General features: G+C 43.9%; 1 protein-coding gene across 4 annotated transcripts in view; it reads right to left on the reverse strand.

Moving 5' to 3' along the window:
* Positions 1-23,883, reverse strand: part of LOC121574593 (E3 ubiquitin-protein ligase MARCHF8) — a 139,174-nt gene that overhangs the window by 45,830 nt on the left and 69,461 nt on the right. The window contains exon 1 of one of the 4 annotated variants that reach the window (XM_041887165.1): positions 3,529-3,622. The exons of the other annotated variants lie outside the window; for them this stretch is intronic. Within the exon in view, the coding sequence (XP_041743099.1) occupies positions 3,529-3,552 (24 nt within the window). The 5' untranslated portion in view covers positions 3,553-3,622. Of the gene's footprint in view, positions 1-3,528; positions 3,623-23,883 lie in introns of those variants that run through there. 4 annotated transcript variants of the gene reach the window in all.

Here is a 23,883-nt window from a genome sequence, read left to right on the forward strand (position 1 = left end):
TTCTTGGCCCAAGCAGGTCTCTTCTTCTTATTGGTGTCCTTTAGTAGTGGTTTATTTGCAGCAATTCTACCATGAAGGCCTGATTCACGCAGTCTCCTCTGAACAGTTGATGTTGAGATGTGTCTGTGACTTGAACTCTGTGAAGCATTTATTTGGGCTGCAATTTCTGAGGCTGGTAACTGTAATGAACTTATCCTCTGCAGCAGAGGTAAATCTGGGTCTTCCATTCCTGTGGCAGTCCTCACGAGAGCCAATTTCATCATAGCGCTTGATGGTTTTTGCGACTGCACTTAAAGAAACTTTAAAAGTTCTTGAAAAAATTTTTACATAAAAAAAAAAAACATTTTTAGTCATTTAGCAGACGCTCTTATCCAGAGCGACTTACAGGAGCAATTAGGGTTGAGTGCCTTGCTTAAGGGCACATCGACAGATTTTTCACCTAGTCGGCTCGGGGATTAGAACCAGCGACCTTTCGGTTACTGGCACAACGCTCTTACCCACTAAGCTACCTGTATTGACTGACCTTCATGTCTTAAAGTAATGATGGACTGTCGTTTCTCTTTGCTTATTTGAGCTGTTCTTGCCATAATATGGACTTGGTCTTTTACCAAATAGGGCTATCTTCTGTATACCCCCACTACTTTGTCACAACACAACTGATTGGCTCAAACGCATTAAGAAGGAAAGAAATTCCACAAATTATCTTTTAAGAAGGCTATTTGAAGAATCTCAAATATAAAATATATTTTGATTTGTTTAACACTTTTTTGGTTACTAAATGATTCCATATGTGTTATTTCATAGTTTTGATGTCTACAATATTATTCTACAATGTAAAGAATAGTAAAAACAAAGAAAAACCCTTGAATGAGTAGGTGTGTCCAAACTTTTGACTGGTAGTATATATATATATATATATATATATATATATATATATATATATATATATATATATATATATATATATATATATATATATATATATATATATATATATATATATATATATACATAAAAAAAATCCCAGCCCATGTCCACGCAGGAGGCCTTTTGCCTTTTGGTAGGCCATCATTGTAAATAGAATGTGTTATTAACTGACTTGCCTAGTTAAATAAAGGTTAAATAAAAAAGAAAAAGAAATAATTACCAACTAATTTGGCAGAACTTGAAGAATTTTGAAAAGAATAATGGCCAAATGTTTCACACTACAGGTGTGGACAGCTCTTAGAGACTTACCCAGACTCACAGCTGTAATCACTGCCAAACGTGGTTCTACAAAGTATTGACTCAGGGGTGTGAATACTTATGTAAATGAGATATTTCTGTATTTCATTTTTTATAAATCTGTAAAATAATTCATAACAAATGTTGTAATTATGGGGTATTGTGTGTAGATTGTTGAGGGAAAAAAATCTGTTTAATTCATTTTGAATTCAGGCTGTAACATAACAAAATGTGGAATAAGTCAAGGGGTATGAATACTTTCTGAAGGCACTGTAGGTGTATAATGTCACAAAACACTGGTTATTTATTCATCTCAACAACACAAACTGAAAGAAAGCATCTCTGTGTGTGGGCATGATGAGTGTGTTCAAACGGATGTCTGAAGGCGATAACAAACAGAGATACAGTGTGTCCTGCACAACCAGGATGCTTCCCTCCCAACCAGGAACAGGGATGAGTCCATATAGGAAGATCGGGATAGACTCCCAAACCCATTCCAATTCTCTGTCCTGTCTACTCTCTCCCCAACAGGTTTTAAGCTAAGTGACTACATTTTCCATTTTAGTAATTTAGCAGACGCTCTTATCCAGAGCGACTTACAGTTAGTGAGTGCATAATTATTTTTAAAAAAAATCATACTGGCCCCCCGTGGGAATCGAACCCACAACCCTGGCTGCAGCGCCATGCTAAACCAACTGAGCTACACGGGACTACTAAGCGCTTTCTTCCCCTCTCTTCTCCTCTCCCCCATCCCTCCATCCTGCTTAGAGATTTACACAAAGCTCTGTCATTTGGTGCATCGGTCAATTATGTGATCTGCTACGCTATGGATTTGGAGGAGAAGCACTCATAGCGCTCTCCCATTGTGTGTGTGTGTGTTTTAGGGATGTTTGGGTCCAAAATCAGACAGGGAAATGATATGATTTGCACCTGTCTAGCTCCCGAGTGGCGCAGCGGTCTAAGGCACTGCATCTCAGTGCTTGAGCTGTCACTACAGACCCCCTTGTTCGATTCCAGGCTGTATCACAACCGGCCGTGATTGGGAGTCCCATAGCGCGGCGCACAATTGGCCCAGCGTCGTATTGGCCCAGCGTCGTCCGGATTTGGCCGGTGTAGGCCGTCATTGTAAATAAGAATTTGTTCTTAACTGACTTAATTTTTTTATTAAGTCTACCGAGGGTATTTTCCTGGACAGCAGTGTGTGTGTCCACGTGATAGCTAATTATAGGAAGTCACACTTCAGAGTGGATAATAAAGGTAACGTAACCATAGTATCAGAAGAGACACAGAGTGAGAGAGAGACAGAGAGAGATAACAAAAAGAGACAAAGAGAGACCACATGATTGTGGATCTGGGAGTATAGAGACACCATGTGGGGTTATTGAGTTCACCTACCAGACCATTGTCTGCTGAACAACACACACTCTCTTTCTCTCATTCCTTTTGTAACGTCTGTCACCCTTTCAGTCAGTTATACACTCATTTAGGAGTAAGACAGAGTTTCATTCAGAAGTCAATGCAGAGAGTAACCTTGGCTCTCAAACTCCAAGTGCCGAGATCCAACCCAGAACATTTACATTTCTTTTAATTCCCTTCCATTCATTTCACAGCACAACCCTAGTTGTGACCCAGGAGGGACTTGGCTCTGGCCCACCAGCGGGTCTGACCTGCTATTTGGATTTACTTGTTTAGAGTGGCGGAGAAAGACAGAGAGGTGGGAAATTGGGTCATCCTTTCATACTGTGTTGGTGGCAGATGCTCCCCCCCGCCCCATACACATACGTGTGCATGTACCCCACATCCCCAATAAACACACAAACAAACACATATAGAAGACAGAGCCATCAAGAACGGGGTCAACTTTACATGCAGAGACAGAAGAAATGAACACACACACAAACAAGCATGCACCACCAGTAGAGTATTTTATCTAGCCGCCTCTTAAGAAGTGCTCCCAGTCACCAAGGAGACAGCAGGCCTCACCATAACAACCACAGAAAGATAACTGCTCTTAAAGCTGGAATCCGTACTTGGTGAAACTGCCACATCCGTTTGCAATATTACAATAATGAAGAAGTTACTTCAAACAACAAACACAGTTGTTCCCCCTTTGACATCTTGTTGGGTAATGTGCACACACACATCGGTGGTTTCTCTTACTGTGCTTTCAAACACATAAATACACACACACAAGAACGCTGAAGGATGCCCCCCAAGACAAACAAACACACACATACACTAAGACAATACAAAAACTATCTACTGTCAGTATCAATAACAACAATGAGAAAGAGCCAGCCATACCTTCATCTTCCAACAGGAATTCATGGCTGCTAGATCCTTGAGCCCCCCACACACACTCACACCCTCAAAGACACACCACACAGACAAAGGGTCCTTTGGGGGTGGGGGGGGGGGGGGGTTACATGCCCTTGTGTAAATCCTCTCTGAGGGAGACGAGACAACCGTTAGTAAATACAGAAATGGAACTGCAGCAATGTCACCCAAACGTCTCCCTGGCGATGGCAGCTCCAATAACACACCCGAGACAAAGACAGACAGAGCAGTAATAGAGAGAAGGAAGGAGAGAGACTGAAAGGCTGTCCTATATTTGCCTCTCACAGAGAGAGAGGCTCTGAGCTGCTGCTGCTATACTTGTCTGGGCTTGCCCTCTCCCAGCTACAGCACACACACACACACACACACACACACACACACACACACACACACACACACACACACTGAGCCAACCCTGCAGGGCTGCAATCTGATTGGCCCACAAAAAACACTTCTCCAGCTGATCCCAATGCTGGGAGCAGGAGGGGCTATCTAATTCATTATTCATGAGGGGGCATGTTAGAGAGATCCTCAGTTTAAAGGATTACCTCTGCTCACTCAGTTTAACCAGTGCCTCCCCCTAACCTCACTCAGCCTGTCGTTTGGCTACAGGCTCGATAGACACACACATACACACTCTGACACACACAAAGCGCCTCAGGTGCAGGCTTGTCCCATTTAGATGAGAAAATACAGGTTCACCACCCTCCACCAATCAGAGATTACCTTACTGCCTGGCCCTCCAATCCCCAGCAGGGAGAGAGAAAGTCTATCTACCCAATTTTGCACTGACTCTATGCACACTCACAAGACTATATATTTATTTTTATTTATTTTTAGCCATTTAGCAGACGCTCTTATCCAGAGCGACTTACAGGAGCAATTAGGGTTAAGTGCCTTGCTCAAGGGCACAGACAGATTTTTCACCTATACTGTTTTTTTCCCTCATCAATCTACACACAATACCTCATAATGACAAATGTATTCCTCGTGTTACAATTGTTTATTTATATGACAATTTCTTAACTCTGCATCGTTGGGAAGGGCTCGTAAACAAGCATTTCACGGTAAAGTCTTCACCCGTTGTATTCAGTGCATGTGACAAATAACATTTGATTTGAAGTCAGAGGGAATTCAGTTGACAGAGGTTAATTTATTAGAGACATCCTCACAGCTGGATCCAAGAGCAAATCTAGATGACATGGCCAATTTGGCGTCAACCAGCTGGCATGATGTTGTGTTTCTATGTGCACATATCGGCTAGCTTAGGACATACTGTAGATTGTGTCTATGTTCAGCACACACACACACACGCTCAGTCAGAGAAAATCTCCCACATCTCGGGAGACTCACAGGGAGCTTAAACGTGAGCCAAACAGAATAGGTCAGTTTACAGCTGTAGTGTATGTGTACCACAGGCGGCTTAGGCCTCACTCCCCCCTATCTGAGATACCTACTGCAGCCCTCATCCTCCACATACAACACCCGTTCTTCTGCCAGTCACATTCTGTTAAAGGTCCCCAAAACACACACATCCCTGGGTCTCTCCAGATTGGATGTAGTCTATCACAGTGCCATCCGTTTTATCACCAAAGCCCCATATACTACCCACCATTGTGACCTGTACGCTCTCATTGGCTGGCCCTCACTACATATTCGTCGCCAATCCCACTGGCTCCAGGTCATCTATAAATCTCTGCTAGGCAAATCCCCGCCTTATCTTAGCTCATTGGTCACCATAGCAACACCCACCCGGAGTATGCACTCCAGCATGTATATCTCACTGGTCATCCCCAAAGCCAACACCTCCTTTGGCCGCCATTCTTTCAAGTTCTCTGCTGCTGATGACTGGAATGAACTGCAAAAATTTCTGAAGCTGGAGACTCTTATCTCCCTCACTAACTTTAAGCATCAGTTGTCAGAGCAGCTTACTGATCACTGCACCTGTACACAGCCCATCTGTAATTAGCCCACCCAACTACCTCATCCCCATATTGTTATTTATTTTGCTCATTTGCTCCCCAGTATCTCTATTTGCACATCATCTTCTGCACATCTATCACTCCAGTGTTAATACTAAATTGTAATTATTTTGCACTATGGCCTATTTATTGCCTTACCTCCATAACTTACTACATTTGCACACACTGTCTATACAGTGAGGGAAAAAAAGTATTTGATTGTCACGCTCTGGCTCCGGGACTCTGTATGTTCAGCCAGGGTGTGTTCGTTCTGTGTGGGTTGTTTCTATGTTGGGTTTTCTAGGTTGTTGTTTTCTGTGTTGCCCTAAGTGACTCCCAATCAGAGGCAACGAGTGTCAGCTGTTTTCTGGTCGTCTCTGATTGGGAGCCATATTTAAACTGTCTGTTTTCACTTTGTGGTTGTGGTTTCTTGTTCCTTTTGATTTGTGTTTGGTGTCGAAGGACTTCACGTATCGTTGGTTGTTTTGTTCGCTGTTGTGTACAAGTAATAAATATGTACGCATCTCACGCTGCGCCTTGGCCCGCTTCATTTCAAGACGATCGTGACAGAAGAAACCACCACGACGGGGTCAAGCAGCGTGATGAGGAGAAAGGCTGGAATTATGAAAAGTGGAGAGAGAATTGGACGAGAACCATGGAGGCCTGGTCCACGGGGGAGAGACAAGCCCAGAACATTTTTAGGGGGGCTCACGCCGTGGGACGACGGGGCAGCAGGAGTACGGGGATAGAGTGGTGCAGAAGGTTGGCAGAGAGGGCCGCCAGGTTAAGGGGGCCACCGGTCACAGAGGAGAGGGAAAGTGTGGAGGCACGGCGAGAGGTACTGGGGTGTGTTACCAGTCCGGTCCGGCCCGTTCCTGATCCCTGCGTAGGGCCAGTGGTGTGTGTCCCCAGTACGGTCCGGCCTGTTCCTGTTCCTCGCATCGAGCCTGTGGTGCGTGGTGCGCCAGCCCGGCCCGGCCTGTTCCTGCTCCCCGCGCCAAGTCTGTGGTGCGCGTCGTCAGCCCTGTCCGGCCTGTTCCTGCTCCCCGCACCAAGCCTACAGGGTGCGTCGCCAGCCCAGCCCGGCCTGTCCCTGCTCCACGCGCCAAGTCTACGGTGTGCGTCACCAGCCCGGTCCGGCCTGTTCCTGCCACCCGCACCAAGTTTACGGTGCGCGTCGCCAGCCCGACCCGGCCTGTTCCTGCCACTCGCACCAAACCTACGGTGCGCGTCGCCAGCCCGACCCCGCCTGTTCCTGCTACTCGCACCAAGCCAGGGATGCGAGTAGTCAGTCCGGTGAGGCCCGTTCCGGCTCCACGCACCAAGCCAGGGGTGCGTATCGTCAGCCCGGTCCGGTCCGTTGCTGCTCCACGCACCGAGCCAGGGGTGCGCATCGTCAGCCAGGTCCGGTCCGTTCCTGCCTCACGCGCCAAGCCAGGGGTGCGTATCGTCAGCCCGGTCCGGTCCGTTGCTGCTCCACGCACCGAGCCAGGGGTGCGCATCGTCAGCCAGGTCCGGTCCGTTCCTGCCTCACGCGCCAAGCCAGGGGTGCGCGTCGTCAGTCCGGTGCCTGATCAGGTACAGGTCAGCTGCTCCACAACGGAGCTTAAGCAATCTGCTCCGTCGATGTCCAGTCCAGATCCAGCCAGCGGGGTCAGACCGGACCAGGGGCGCTACGGGGGGATTATGGAGGGGTGGTGGTCAAGCCCGGAACCTGGAACCGCCACCGAGGAAGTACGCCCACCCTGCCCTCCCCTTTTTTGCTACGTTTGAGGCGCGGTCGCAGTCCGCGCCTTTAGGGGGGGGTACTGTCACGCTCTGGCTCCGGGACTCTGTATGTTGAGCCAGGGTGTGTTCGTTCTGTGTGGGTTGTTTCTATGTTGGGTTTTCTAGGTTGTTGTTTTCTGTGTTGCCCTAAGTGACTCCCAATCAGAGGCAACGAGTGTCAGCTGTTTTCTGGTCGTCTCTGATTGGGAGCCATATTTAAACTGTCTGTTTTCACTTTGTGGTTGTGGTTTCTTGTTCCTTTTGATTTGTGTTTGGTGTCGAAGGACTTCACGTATCGTTGGTTGTTTTGTTCGCTGTTGTGTACAAGTAATAAATATGTACGCATCTCACGCTGCGCCTTGGCCCGCTTCATTTCAAGACGATCGTGACATTGATCCCCTGCTGATTTTGTATGTTTGCCCACTGACAAAGAAATGATCAGTCTATAATTTTAATGGTAGGTTTATTTGAACAGTGAGAGACAGAATAACAACAACAAAATCCAGAAAAACGCATGTCAAAAATGTTATAAATTGATTTGCATTTTAATGAGGGAAATAAGTATTTGACCCCCCCTCAATCAGAAAGAGTTCTGGCTCCCAGGTGTCTTTTATACAGGTAACGAGCTGAGATTAGGAGCACACTCTTAAAGGGAGTGCTCCTAATCTCAGTTTGTTACCTGTTTAAAAGACACCTGTCCACAGAAGCAATCAATCAATCAGATTCCAAACTCTCCACCATGGCCAAGACCAAAGAGCTCTCCAAGGATATCAGGGACAAGATTGTAGACCTACACAAGGCTGGAATGGGCTACAAGACCAGCACCAAGCAGCTTGGTGAGAAGGTGACAACAGTTGGTGCGATTATTCGCAAATGGAAGAAACACAAAATAACTGTCAATCTCCCTCGGCCTGGGGCTCCATGCAAGATCTCACCTCGTGGAGTTGCAATGATCATGAGAACGGTGAGGAAACAGCCCAGAACTACACGGGAGGATCTTGTCAATGATCTCAAGGCAGCTTGACTGAAATCCTGCAGCGCCCGCAAGGTCCCCCTGCTCAAGAAAGCACATATACTGGCCCGTCTGAAGTTTGCCAATGAACATCTGAATGATTCAGAGGAGAACTGGGTGAAAGTGTTGTGGTCAAATGAGACCAAAATCGAGCTCTTTGGCATCAACTCAACTCGCCGTGTTTGGAGGAGGAGGAATGCTGCCTATGACCCCAAGAACACCATCCCCACCGTCAAACATGGAGGTGGAAACATTATGCTTTGGGGGTGTTTTTCTGCTAAGGGGACAGGACAACTTCACCGCATCAAAGGGACGATGGACGGGGCCATGTACCGTCAAATCTTGGGTGAGAACCTCCTTCCCTCAGCCAGGGCATTGAAAATGGGTCGTCAATCATGGACACTCTTACTGACACTTGTGGCTGCTTCGCGTGATGTATTGTTATCTCTACCTTCTTGCCCTTTGTGCTGTTGTCTGTGCCCAATAATGATTGTACCATGTTGTGCTGCTGCCATGTTGTGTTGCTACCGTGTTGTTGTCATGTTGTGTTGCTACCATGTTGTTGTCATGTTGTGTTGCTACCATGCTGTGTTGTTGTCTTAGGTCTCTCTTTATGTAGGGTTCTGGTGTCCCTCTTGTCGTGATGTGTGTTTTGTCCTACATTTTAATTATTTATCCCAGCCCCCGTCCCCGCAGGAGGCCTTTTGCCTTTTGGTAGGCCGTCATTGTAAATAAGAATTTGTTCTTAACTGACTTGCCTATTTAAATAAAGGTTAAATAAAAAATAAATAATAATGGCTGGAATGGAGTGAATGGAATGGTATCAAACCCATGGAAAAACAGGTGTTTGATGAGTTCGATACAATTCCATTGATTCCGTTCCAGCCATTACTACGAGCCCATCCTCCCCAATGAAGGTGCCACCAACCTCCTGTGGTGTGCATGTGCGTGGGTGCATGTGTGTGTGTGTACTGTGTGTGTTCCCGGGATTATAGGTCAGGGCCAGGTGAAAGGGCAACGAGCTAAGAAGTGCTTTTCACTTTCACTGAGCAACGCTGCTAAGCGGCTTTGGGCCGGTAAACGTAGCCCTAAAGGTCCTTACTGCTGTGCTTATGGACTTTGACCAGCAGTCAACACGCCACAGAGAGATTAACTGAAATAACACAACAGCCAATAAACACACAACTACAGTCCTGTGCTCTCTGGGCATTACTAACAACTATATACAGTTCTATCAACATGGCTCTCCAACTCCAGTCTGTACTCTTTTGACAATAGTATTATTTCACAAGGTTATAGATCTCTAACTTTTATTCAGCATTACTGTGTAACACCAGAATCTCTTGACCTTCAACAGAACACTGGCTGCTGTGGGCCTGCTGTAGGACAAATCTGATTTAGTAATCAACTCAGTCTCAGCGCTAAGATTATTATACTGATAACTGTGTAAAGCAAGCTTGACCTTGAAAAGACTATTCAATAATAATGAAATTTAGAAACACAATCTGAGAGGGCAGCATACATTTACATTTACATTAGAATTTGCAGTACAACATTGGAATGGTTATAGCCTCGTACAACCAGTCCAGATCTCGCGAGTTTACATCATCAGTCTGGTAACACGAGGCAAGAATAGTTATTCCCCCAGAATTAAATAAAACATTATTATATTGTATCTATGGTTATTCCGCTCTATGTACTCATGCCAATAGCAAATAATATACTGTCAGAAGATTGGACCAAATGTGGACATGAAGATGATAAGCTTATGGTAATTTCCATGTAAAAGGACCCATGAGCACCAAAATGCGAAGTTCATAGGAGCATGTCAAATCAGGTGTCAAATGAAAGCTAAGAGTCTATACTTTCGTAGAAATTAAAGCATGTATACATTTTTCTATCATTTTCCATCCTAAACATTTGGAATAACCAAAGGCTTTGAATTCTTGTCAAACAGAGGTATTAGAAATGCATCAAAACACAATAATGTTGAAGTAAAGACCCCTGCCAACTAATATCAAGACATATTTAGTTTAGGAGAATTTTGTCTGACTTCTGTAAGTTTAATAAACATTGCCTTTTTTTATTTGAAATTCCCCACACATATCTTTAAGATATTTTCTAATTTCTCTCCATCATGAGGGAGGATAATGAAAGTTCACAGAAGTAACAAGTAAAGGTAGACCTACCAATTAGTTACAGTGTACGGACAGACAGACAGACAGCAGAGCACAGTAGAGTACAGTAAAAAAAAAACATTGAGTATAGTTCAGTACAGTAGAATAGAGTGGAGTAGAGTAGAGTTCAGTACACAGTAGGGAACACTAGAGTTGAGTACACTATAATGTACTGTACAATACTCTACTGTTCTGTGCTGTGCTGTACTCTACTATGCTGTACTTTGATGTCCAAACTTGTGAAACATAGACGTCTATGATTGGTTCAGATTTGGTGGCGGAGCTCATTAAAATAATAGCCAGTGTGTAGAATAATACCCAAATATGCAAAGGAGGATATTGCATATTTCTACCTTTGTATACCTATTTAGGATACATCATCATAAAGAGAAAGACATTCATAGCCATTATTATGCATATCTGTGTAGCACAGATCGGGACCCATCCGTTACCGCAAATCTGTTACAGGGTGTAAATCTACTTGACTTACTGTAGTTCAATAACCAAAGGATATTTTCAAACTCAAAGTGTCATGTCATAGCTGACACCCCATTCTTTCAGCAGGCATATTTGAATCTTAATTCGGAGCAGATATTTAACAGAGTTTTTGGAAAACTTGGTCACAAAAAACTGAGGGAGATTTTACAGAAATTCTGTTACCAAACTTTGCATCTGCACAATTCTGTTTTTGTAAAATTATCAGTATAAATTGTTAAAAGTACAATCGTGGTCAAAAGTTTTGAGAATGACACAAGTATTGGTCTTCACAAAGTTTGCTGCTTCAGTGTTTTTAGATATTTTTGTCAGATGTTACTATGGTATACTGAAGTATAATTACAAGCATTCCATAAGTCTCAAAGGCTTTTATTGACAATTACATTAAGTTTATGCAAAGAGTCAATATTTGCAGTGTTGACCCTTCTTTTTCAAGACCTCTGCAATCCGCCCTGGCATGCTGTCAATTAACTTCTGGGCCACATCCTGACTGATGGCAGCCCATTCTTGCATAATCAATGCTTGGAGTTTGTCAGAATTTGTGGGTTTTTGTTTGTCCATTCGCCTCTTGAGGATTGACCACAAGTTCTCAATGAGATTAAGGTCTGGGGAGTTTCCTGGCCATGGACCCAAAATGTCGATGGTTTGTTCCCCGAGCCACTTAGTTATCACTTTTGCCTTATGGCAAGGTGTTCTATCATGATGGAAAAGGCATTGTTCGTCACCAAACTGTTCTTGGTTGGTTGGGAGAAGTTGCTCTCGGAATATGTGTTGGTACCATTCTTTATTCATGGCTGTGTTCTTAGGCAAAATTGTGAGTGAGCCCACTCCCTTGGCTGAGAAGCAACCCCACACATGAATGGTCTCAGGATGCTTTACTGTTGGCATGACACAGGACTGATTGTAGCGCTCACCTTGTCTTCTCCGGACAAGCTTTTTTCCGGATGCCCAAACAATCGGAAAGGGGATTCATCAGAGAAAATGACTTTACCCCAGTCCTCAGCAGTCCAATCCCTGTACCTTTTGCAGAATATCAGTCTGTCCCTGATGTTTTTCCTGGAGAGAAGTGGCTTCCTCGCTGCCCTTCTTGACAACAGGCCATCCTCCAAAAGTCTTTGCCTCACTGTGCGTGCAGATGCACTCACACCTGCCTGCTGCCATTCCTGAGCAAGCTCTGCACTGGTGGTGCCCCGATCCCGCAGCTGAATCAACTTTAGGAGACGGTCCTGGTGCTTGCTGGACTTTCTTGGGCGCCCTGAAGCCTTCTTCACAACAATTGAACCTCTCTCCTTGAAGTTCTTGATGATCCGATAAATGGGTGTTTAGGTGCAATCTTGCCTGTGAAGCCCTTTTTGTGCAAAGCAATTATGACGGCACATGTTTCCTTGCAGGTAACCATGGTTAACAAAGGAAGAACAATGATTTCAAGCACCACCCTCCTTTTAAAGCTTCCAGTCTGTTATTCTAACTCAATCAGCATGACAGAGTGACCTCCAGCCTTCACTGACATGATGTCAGCTGGTCCTTTTGTGGCAGGGCTGAAATGCAGTGGAAATGTTTTTTGGAGATTAAGTTCATTTTCATGGCAAAGAGGGACTTTGCAATTAATTGCAATTCATCTGATCACTCTTCATAACATTCTGGAGTATATGCAAATTGCCATCATAAAAACTGAGGCAGCAGACTTTGTGAAAATTTATATTTGTGTCATTCTCAAAACTTTTGACCACGACTATAGTCCTTGTGCATAGAGTTGTATGGTTTGTTAAACTTTGAAATCAATGCTTTGTTTGGCATACATTTTAAGTGAACATTTTTAATCTCAGCGCAGTGGAATTGCCCTTATAAATACTAATGAATTACAGTGTTGTGTATGTCTGTGTGTGTGCGTGTTTGAGTGCGTGAGTGTGTGTCTATGCGTGCTTGCGTGTGTGTCCGTGTGCATGCCCATGGATGTGTAGGAATCCATCAAACGCTAAGCGGACTGTGATATTAAGCTGATTAGAGTATGATAAGAGACGGGAGGCAAATAGCAGCGTAAAATGAGATTACTGTTGACACGTGGTTTACTGTGCTAATTATAGCCTTTCATTATACTGCCAGGTCTCTGTGACTGACAGGATAATACTGCCATTATGTTTACCTGATGCCTAATTCATCATAATACCAGAGAGGTTTAAAAACCAAGAGACACAACATACAATCACTTCCTGTAACGTGCCCATTGTCGATTAAACAGGCTAGACCATGATTTGTCTGTATTGTTGTCAATGAGGAGAGTGACAAATGATTCCCTTATTAATAGGTGTGGTTAGAATCTGTCTCATATTACACATGCATGAGAGTAAATTGGCCTTCATGTTCATATGGTCTCTTGAATTATTTCACATAGTAGACATTCATATTTCAAGCGACAACATTTACAATGTTATTGTCCCTTCTGATCAGGGACTAGATTCAATGATCCGTTCATGTTGAAGAATCAGTAACATGAATTGATTCATTATAGACTTCCAGGTAGAAAAGAAAACCAGCAGTACTTTGGTTCCACTGGGACTCGAACTGTGCAGAAATTATACAGAACTTTGTAACTGTAAGTTTGTGTAGAATCAAACATTCATATTGCTCCAGCTCACCAGCAATACCAATTGATATTGTAGTTTAATTGTGTGTAGAATTATACAGAACTTTGTAACAGTAATTTTGTTTAGAATTATAGATTTAGATTACTTCAGCTCACCAGCACTGATATTGCTTCAGTAAAGCTTTTCACTTACCCATAGGTGCATAACAGGCATACACTGTGTAAAGGCACATTTATTACCTATGGTACATCATGTTCTAATGATAACCTGCATTCAGGTGGACTATAAGGCAGGTACAGAGTAGATGGAAAGCAGCAGGCAATGTAGAGGAGATTGAAAAGGATAAGATGTGGAGAGGGGAGAGAATAAATAAAAAAGACTGAGAGAAGACGTGATAGACAGAGGGACGAGAAGGAGAATTTAGCAGAGTGAAAAAAGGCATTGTGAGAGAGCGAGGATGACAGGGACAGAGGGAGAAAAGGAGAGCGCTGTAGAGAGAGAGAAAGGAGAGGAGAGAGGGAGAGAATAGGAGAGTGAGGAGGAGGAAGGGGGAGAGAGAGAGAGAGAGAGAGAAAGAGAGCGAGAGGGAGAGAGAGAGAGAGAGAGAAAGGGAGTTGAGACAGGAGTGAGAGAGAGGAGAGAGAGAGAGGTTCCACATACTAATTTCTATAGAGTAAAGAAAACTTCAGATCTCCTGTGGGGCGTGAAATTACCCTGTAATAGTCCATTCAGTTCATATTCAAATATACACTCATACATACTGATAACCACAGCACTTTACAGGGGCTGCCTGGGCTGCACAGCATGCCTTTACCCAACAGTTCTATTAAAGCATACTGGAGAGATGGGGGGAGCGGAAGAGGGAGGGAGGTGCAGGAGGGAGGGAGTATACAGTGCATTTGGAAAGTATTCAGACCCCTTGAATTTTTTCACATTTTGTTACGTTACAGCCTTATTCTAAAATTGATTAAATCGTTTTTTTCCCCTCATCAATCTACACACAATACCCCATAATTACAAAGCAAAAACAGGTGTTTAGAAATTCTAGCAATTATATATATATTTTTAAATACACTACTGGTCAAAAGTTTTAGAACACCTACTCATTCAAGGGTTTTTCTTTATTTTTACTATTTTCTACATTGTAGAATAATAGTGAAGACATCATAACTATAAAATAACACATATGGAATCATGTAGTAACCAAAAAAGTGTTAAACAAATCAAAATATATTTTTATATTTGAGATTCTTCAAATAGCCACCCTTTACCTTGATGACGTCAAAATTCACTCTTGGCATTCTCTCAACCAGCTTCATGAGGTCAGGGAATGTATTTCAATTAACAGGTGTGCCTTCTTAAAAGTGAATTTGTGGAATTCCTTTCCTTCTTAATGCGTTTGAGCCAATCAATTGTGTTGTGACAAGGTAGGGGGGTATACAGAAGATGGCCCTATTTAGTAAAATACCAAGTCCATATTATGGCAAGAACAGCACAAATAAGCAAAGAGAAACGACAGTCCATCATTACTTTAAGAACTTTGAAACTTTCTTCAAGTGCAGTCGCAAAAACCATCAAGCGCTATGATGAAACTGGCTCTCATGAGGACCGCCACAGGAATGGAAGACCCAGAGTTACCTCTGCTGCAGAGAATACGTTCATTAGAGTTACCAGCCTCAGAAATTGCAGCCCAAATAAATGCTTCACAGAGTTCAAGTCACAGACACATCTCAACATCAACTGTTCAGAGACTGTGTGAATCCGGCCTTCATGGTCGAATTGCTGCAAAGAAACCACTACTAAAGGACACCAATAAGAAGAAGAGACTAGCTTGGGCCAAGAAACACGAGCAATGGACATTAGACTGGTGGACATTTGTCCTTTGGTCTGGAGTCCAAATTGGAGATGTTTGGTTCCAACCGCCATGTCTTTGTGAGACGCGGTGTGGGTGAACGGATGATCTCCGCATGTGTATTTCCCACCGTAAAGCATGGAGGAGGAGGTGTTATGGTGTGGGGGTGCTTTGCTGGTGACACTGTCTGTGGTTTATTTAGAATTGAAGGCACACTTAACCAGCATGGCTACCACAGCATTCTGCAGCGATACGCCATCCCATCTGGTTTGGGTTTAGTGGGACTATTATTTGTTTTTAACAGAACAATGACCCAACACACCTCCAGGCTGTAAAGCATGGAGGAGGAGGTGTTATGGTGTGGGGGTGCTTTGCTGGTGACACTGTCTGTGGTTTATTTAGAATTCAAGGCACACTTAACCAGCATGGCTACCACAGCATTCTGCAGCGATACGCCATCCCATCTGGTTTGGGTTTAGTGGGACTATTATTTGTTTTTAACAGAACAATGACCCAACACACCTCCAGGCTGTGTAAGGGCTATTTTACCAAGAAGGAGAGTGATGGAGTGCTGCATCAGATGACCTGGCCTCCACAATCCCCAAACCTCAACCAAATTGAGATGGTTTGGGATGAGTCGGACCGCAGAGTGAAGGAAAAGCAGCCAACAAGTGCTCAGCATATGTGGGAACTCCTTCAAGACTGTTGGAAAAGCATTCCAGGTGAAGCTGGCTGAGAGAATGCCAAGAGTGTGCAAAGCTGTAGAGGTTGTCCTGGCACCACAGTGCCAGGTCTCTGACCTCCTCCCTATAGGCTGCCTCATCGTCGTCGGTGATCAGGCCTACCACCGTCGTGTCGTCGGCAAACTTAATGAAGGTGTTGGAGTTGTGTTATTATTTTTCTATTATTTCACTTTTTTTCTCTCTGCATTGTTGGGAAGGGCCCGTAAGTAAGCATTTCACTGTTAGTCTACACCTACCTGTTGTTTACAAAGCATGTGACAAATAACATTTGATTGATTTGATGCACACACGCACACACACACCACCAGACTTCATCCCCAGTGATAGTGAGGATAGGCACTGGCCAACAGCCAACTCAGCCCCCCTTTACAATCTACTCACAACAACAAATCACCTACAGCATTTACTGCTTATAATCTTTGACTTTATCTCAGTTCAAATCAACACCTGGGGCCTGTAATAACATTCTAAATAAGATAATATCGCGATAGTGTATCAGGGTGTTTAAGAAGTGAGAAATGTGAGCGTTTTCTGTTGGCAGTAGACACCGTTTCTGTACTAGTGAGACAGTATGGACCCTGGCAGAGAGACCTGAGTGCCTCTGTGGTCGCTTAAATGCATTACGGTATGACAAAGTCACATAATTAAACCTCTGAAGCTCTGCCTGCTGTATGTGTGTTTTGCACTATGAACTTCACATGTTGGTGCTCATGGGTTCTTTTACATGCGTTTTCATTTCCCTAGGAGGCTATGCTAGTTTGCGTTGCCGCGGCTAAAAGCTCAAACCGGTTTGGAGAGAGGGAAAGAACAGAGCAGCGGGACGTGTTCAAAGGCTGACAGGATCCGCAGTGTTTGGGTGTGTGTGTGTGTGTGTGTGTATCGTTCAGAGATCTGATATGCTGAGCTAATAAGGGGTTCAGTAACAGTTTCTAGAACACACTAAAGGTCAAGAGTCTGCAACTTTCTAATTTGACTTGAGAAACTCTTAATGCTCTCTCTTTCCTAACTTTTACAAAGTGCTAATATAACTTTATTGACTTCAATGACTGTATTACTCTAACTGTTGACTGTATTGCAATTATACTGCAGAGGCATGAAAGAGGGCCGGTCAGCCAATGATGACATCATTACTGGACAGTAGATGATGGCCCTCCTCTGACCGTGACAGAGAGATGGGAAGACCACTGCAGCTCCTGATAAGGACACTTTGCACACACACCCGCACACGTACGAGCGTAAACACAAATACAGACTGAGGTGATACAAGGATTCAAGGGCATCAGAGTGGCAGGGCTGTAGCTACTGTTTACTGCTACTGTTTACACTGCAGGGTCAGTGCCTTTTAAAGCGGCAATCCGCAATAACAATAACAATAACTTCCCGCCACTGTTTCGGTAAAAAGCTGAGGGATGGGACTGGAGAAATGTAACCACTTTCAAATTCATAGACAAAGTTATGGATGCAAGGATATCAAAGTTACAGTTTTAACCAAGTTTTGAGGCTCTATTTGGGTTTCTGATGGAGTACGACAGTTGAACTATGAGGCATTTCTCATTTATATTCTTCAAGAATCAATGGGTACATATTGGGTCGTTCCGTTTGATTTCAATCACTTTTTGAGACATCCATGTTTTCATCACTTAAAATATAAACGGTTGAGGTTGATATAATATACATCAGTTGTCAATATTCCATAGGAAACCTATTGAAATTATAGAAATATAGAAGATAGAATAGGCATTCCCATTTAAGTTGACATTCATCAGTGGGTGACCGGCGGCCATTTTAGTGGTAGTAATTGGAAGTTAAAATATCAATCCAATTTCAATTTCAAAGGTGTACCATCTAAATTGCAGTGGTCTGAAGGGATAGATCCATTCTATGAATAATATTTATATGATTAAAATGACACCCATCCTGTGTTCAAGAGTATGCTGCGTCTCAACCAATGGCGGGCACAACACATACACCTCAGATGATGTAAATTTGAGTTTAAGCTACCACATACGCAAAAAAAAAATGAAATCTGAGTTTACTCATTTTTTGATAATTGACGTTAAAAAGGTAAAAAACAAACATTTATTATTAAAAAACATATATTTTTAAGACATTATAAAATTGATTGACAACCCTGTTTGTACGTTTTTAAATAATATCAAACTCAACCGTTAATCTTTTCCAGTGTTGAAGACTGGAAGAATGGATGTCTCATGGTATGGTGGGGTATGCAAAATGGGTCAACTTTGAGCACCTCTTTCTCCTGAATGTTTTAGCATTCAGGTCCAAAAAGTCACTTTCTGACCACTTCTACCATGGGTAAATATGTATGGAAAATGTTGTTCAAATCAAGGGGTGCGGTCAAATAGTGATTAAAATCAAATGGAACGACCTTATCGTGACCTTATAAATCAAAAATGTATGTAGCAACTGCAGATTGACCCTTTAAAGCTAGCATTTTATCCACTGAATGCCTAACATTTCTGAAAATGCTCCTTACTGAATCAATACCTGGTTTCCCTGGTGAAAAGTAGGACATACAGTGGGGGAAAAAAGTATTTAGTCAGCCACCAATTGTGCAAGTTCTCCCACTTAAAAAGATGAGAGAGGTCTGTAATTTTCATCATAGGTACACGACAACTATGACAGACAAAATGAGATTTTTTTTCTCCAGAAAATCACATTGTAGGATTTTTAATGAATTTATTTGCAAATTATGGTGGAAAATAAGTATTTGGTCAATAACAAAAGTTTCTCAATACTTTGTTATATACCCTTTGTTGGCAATGACACAGGTCAAACGTTTTCTGTAAGTCTTCACAAGGTTTTCGCACACTGTTGCTGGTATTTTGGCCCATTCTTCCATGCAGATCTCCTCTAGAGCAGTGATGTTTTGGGGTTGTCGCTGGGCAACACGGACTTTCAACTCCCTCCAAAGATTTTCTATGGGGTTGAGATATGGAGACTGGCTAGGCCACTCCAGGACCTTGAAATGCTTCTTACGAAGCCACTCCTTCGTTGCCCGGGCGGTGTGTTTGGGATCATTGTCATGCTGAAAGACCCAGCCACGTTTCATCTTCAATGCCCTTGCTGATGGAAGGAGGTTTTCACTCAAAATCTCACGATACATGGCCCCATTCATTCTTTCCTTTACACGGATCAGTCGTCCAGGTCCCTTTGCAGAAAAACAGCCCCAAAGCATGATGTTTCCACCCCCATGCTTCACAGTAGGTATGGTGTTCTTTGGATGCAACTCAGCATTCTTTGTCCTCCAAACACGATGAGTTGAGTTTTTACCAAAAAGTTCTATTTTGGTTTCATCTGACCATATGACATTCTCCCAATCCTCTTCTGGATCATCCAAATGCACTCTAGCAAACTTCAGACGGGCCTGGACATGTACTGGCTTAAGCAGGGGGACACGTCTGGCACTGCAGGATTTGAGTCCCTGGCGGCGTAGTGTGTTACTGATGGTAGGCTTTGTTACTTTGGTCCCAGCTCTCTGCAGGTCATTCACTAGGTCCCCCGTGTGGTTCTGGGATTTTTGCTCACCGTTCTTGTAATCATTTTGACCCCACGGGGTGAGATCTTGCATGGAGCCCCAGATCGAGGGAGATTATCAGTGGTCTTGTATGTCTTCCATTTCCTAATAATTGTTCCCACAGTTGATTTCTTCAAACCAAGCTGCTTACCTATTGCAGATGCAGTCTTCCCAGCCTGGTGCAGGTCTACAATTTTGTTTCTGGTGTCCTTTGACAGCTCTTTGGTCTTGGCCATAGTGGAGTTTGGAGTGTGACTGTTTGAGGTTGTGGACAGGTGTCTTTTATACTGATAACAAGTTCAAACAGGTGCCATTAATACAGGTAACGAGTGGAGGACAGAGGAGCCTCTTAAAGAAGAAGTTCAGGTCTGTGAGAGCCAGAAATCTTGCTTCTTTGTAGGTGACCAAATACTTATTTTCCACCATTATTTGCAAATACATTAAAAATCCTACAATGTGATTTTCTGGATTTTTTTTCTCTCAATTTGTCTGTCATAGTTGACGTGTACCTATGATGAAAATTACAGGCCTCTCATCTTTTTAAGTGGGAGAACTTGCACAATTGGTGGCTGACTAAATACTTTTTTTCCCCACTGTAACTGTAAGATACTTGAAAACTAAATCCTTCCACATCGTTATTATTAACAATGAACTGTTCCTAATGCTATAATTGGGTGAAAATTTAAAAAACAGAAGGAGAGTTGTTGTCCATTCATGACAGACTGGCCAACTGAGAATGAGGAGGAGTGAGTAGCAGCAAAACTGTGTGTGTGTGCCTGTTTGCCTGTGTGTTTGCATACTTGCGCCTGTCTGTGTTTGTGCTGTGCCCGGGGAATGTTGGTTGCGGTCCAGACTGTCCCCTAATTGAGTCTGGTCATGGAGTCCACAGGATTCATATTCCCTATTTAGTGCACTACTTTTGACCACAGTTTTGAGACAAAATAGCACTGGACAATTGAGCTTTGGATGGGAGCAGAAGTGAAGTAGCTAACTGTGTTGTGCACATATGGTAAGCATGGAATGCACCATCAGTTATAATGCTTTGCTTTCCCCTTATAAGGGATGTTCTGCTTTCTCACCAGATCTCATGAGGTGTGTGAGAACTTCCAGATTGACCATAGGGGATGTTACTCATCACATAAATGTACATAACATCACAATGTCGTCAACCCCAACATACAGATACTCTCTAATTCACCCACACACCATTTCCTGAATGCAGCGCATACCAGATTAGTCTGTGATAAAACATGAAAACATGCCACAGTGGCATCATTTCCCTTCTGATGTGGTCCCCACAAGGATAGTAAAACAAGAAAAATTCCGACAAGTGGGGACATGTCACTGGTCCCCACAAGGAAAAATGCTATTTTAGTCTTAGGGGTTAGGTTTAGGGTTAGGGTTACAATTAGGGTTAGGGGTTTGGTTTAGGAGTTAGTATTAGGTTAAGGGTTAAGGAAAATAGGATCAATTGTTTGGTCCCCACAAGGATAGTAAAACAAAAATGTGTGTGTGTGTGTGTGTGTATGCGGTTGGATCTCAGAACAGTTCCTGGCAGGCCAGTGTTAGAGAAGTACCTTATCTATGCCAAAGAGAGAGAGGGCGTTTAGTATCACTACTCCTCCAACAGATGTCTCGCACACATGCACGCACACGCGCACACACGACTCGGTGCACATACAGTATGCCGTGCAAACTTCTTACAGTTCCATCTGGATGTGGGTTTACATTACTGTCATAGTTTACAATCACCGCAGGGTACACCCACCCACCTACACACACACACACACATTCCCCTTCCACATATTTCCTGTCCCCCTGCTGTGATGGATGAATAGTGTAGTAATGAAAACTGCCTCCCCTGCTCCCCTGTTCTCACCCGTTCCTCCCCATGAAGTCCAGACTCATTTGGCACCCCGAGATATATGGTCCACAGCAGCATCAAATTTGCATTTAAAACCCGTCCATCTCACAGCACCACAGATTGAGTGAAATATCCATTTGCATTTTGAGCCCCTGAAAATCAAAAGCCTAAAATGTCAATCAAAGATGGTGAGGAAGGGAGAAGAGAAAAACAGAGAAAAACATATTTGACTTAATATACTGTAGTTTGTCCTCTGGTGCCTGTTGCAATTACAGTAGTAGGTCTACAGTGAAAGTTATAGCTTTGACTACAGTAGTTCAAAGTCTGGAAGTTCAGAAGTATGAAAAAGGTAATGGAAACTTTAGATCTTGAACTCTATTGCACAGGCAGTAAATAACTTAGGTGTTATGACATGTTCTGTTATCAATACATACCTGTGTCGCTCTTACCCACATGAGCTAAAACAACCCTCAAGCCGTAACCATAACTATTGGGATGAACAACGCTAAACCTGACCTTAGATCAGTGTTGTGTCAATCTGCTGCCATTGACAAGAGATACTGGATATAGTGACGAGATGCTTGTGTCTCCGACCTAACAATGGGATTCGTTGTCCACAGAGCGGAACGACAGGCTGTCAATCTCCCGCCTTTTCCTCTCTTTGGATTGATGGATACATACCTACACGTACGCTACGGTCACAAGACGCAGGCCTCCTTATTGTCCCTAGAATTTCTAAGCAAACAGCTGGAGGCAGGGCTTTCTCTTATAGAGCTCAGTTTTTATGGAATGGTCTGCCTATCCATGTGAGAGACGCAGACTCGGTCTCAACCTTTAAGTCTTTACTGAAGACTCATCTCTTCAGTAGGTCATATGATTGAGTGTAGTCTGGCCCAGGGGTGCGAAGGCGAACGGAAAGGCACTGGAGCGACAAACCGCCCTTGCTGTCTCTGCCTGGCCGGTTCCTGTCTCTCCATTGGGTGTGGGGGCTGTTCTTTGGCAAAGTGGGTGGGGTTATATCCTGCCTGGTTGGCCCTGTCCGGGGGTATCGTCGGACGGGGCCACGGTGTCTCCCGACCCCCCCAGTCTCAGCCTCCAGTATCTATGCTGCAATAGTCTATGTGCCGGGGGGCTAGGGTGAGTCTGTTATATCTGGTGTTATTCTCCTGTCTTATCCGGTGTCCTGTGTGAATTTAAGTATGCTCCCTCTAATTCTCTCTCTCTCCCTCTCTCCCTCCCATCCCGGAGGACCTGAGCCCTAGGACCATGCCTCAGGACTACCTGGCCTGATGACTCCTGGCTGTCCCCAGTCCACCTGATCGTGCTGCTGCTCCAGTTTCCACTCTTCTGCCTGCGGCTATAGAACCCTGACCTGTTCACCGGACGTGCTACCTTGTCCCAGACCTGCTGTTTTCAACTCTCTCTCTCTCTACCGCACCTGCTATTTCAACCTCTAAATGCCCAACTATGAAAAGCCAAGTGACATTTACTCCTGATGCACTGACCTGTTGCAACCTCTACAACCACTGTGATTATTACTTGACCCTGCTGGTCATCTATTAACGTTTGAACATCTTGGAGAAAAATCTGGCCTTAATGGCCATGTACTGTTATAATCGCCACCCGGCACAGCCCTCAGAGCCTGGTTCCTCTCTAGGTTTCTTCCTAGGTTAATGCCTTTCTAGGGAGTTTTTCCTAGCCACAGTGCTTCTACATCTGCATCGCTTGATGTTTGGGGTTTTAGGCTGGGTTTCTGTATAGCACTTTGTGACATCTGCTGATGTAAAAAGGGCTTTATAAATAAAATTTGATTGATTGATTGATCTCGTTATTTGAAAACGTTTTTGAATATTCGATGAGGGGTGATGACGTCAACCGCCTGTATTGCAAATAGTCCGGGAAGCCATGATTAGCTGTCCAGGAGTCTTATGGCTTGGGGGTAGAAGCTGTTAAGAAGCCTTTTGGACCTAGACTTAGCGCTCCGGTACCGCTTGCCGTGCGGTAGCAGTGAGAACAGTCTATGACTAGGGTAGCTGGAGTCTTTGACAATTTTTAGGGCCTTCCTCTGACTCCGCCTGGTAGAGAGGTCCTGGATGGCAGGAAGCATGGCCCCAGTGATGTACTGGGGCGTACGCACTACCCTCTGTAGTGCCTTGTGGTCGGAGGCCAAGCAGTTGCCATACCAGGCGTTGATGCAACCAGTCAGGATGCTCTCGATGGTGCAGCTGTATAACTTTTTGAGGATCTGAGGACCCATGCCAAATCTCCTGAGGGGGAATAGGCTTTGTCGTGCCCTCTTCACGACTGTCTTGGTGTGTTTGGACCATG

Source organism: Coregonus clupeaformis, unplaced genomic scaffold (genome assembly GCF_020615455.1).
Source record: "Coregonus clupeaformis isolate EN_2021a unplaced genomic scaffold, ASM2061545v1 scaf0176, whole genome shotgun sequence".
Lineage (NCBI taxonomy): Eukaryota > Metazoa > Chordata > Actinopteri > Salmoniformes > Salmonidae > Coregonus > Coregonus clupeaformis.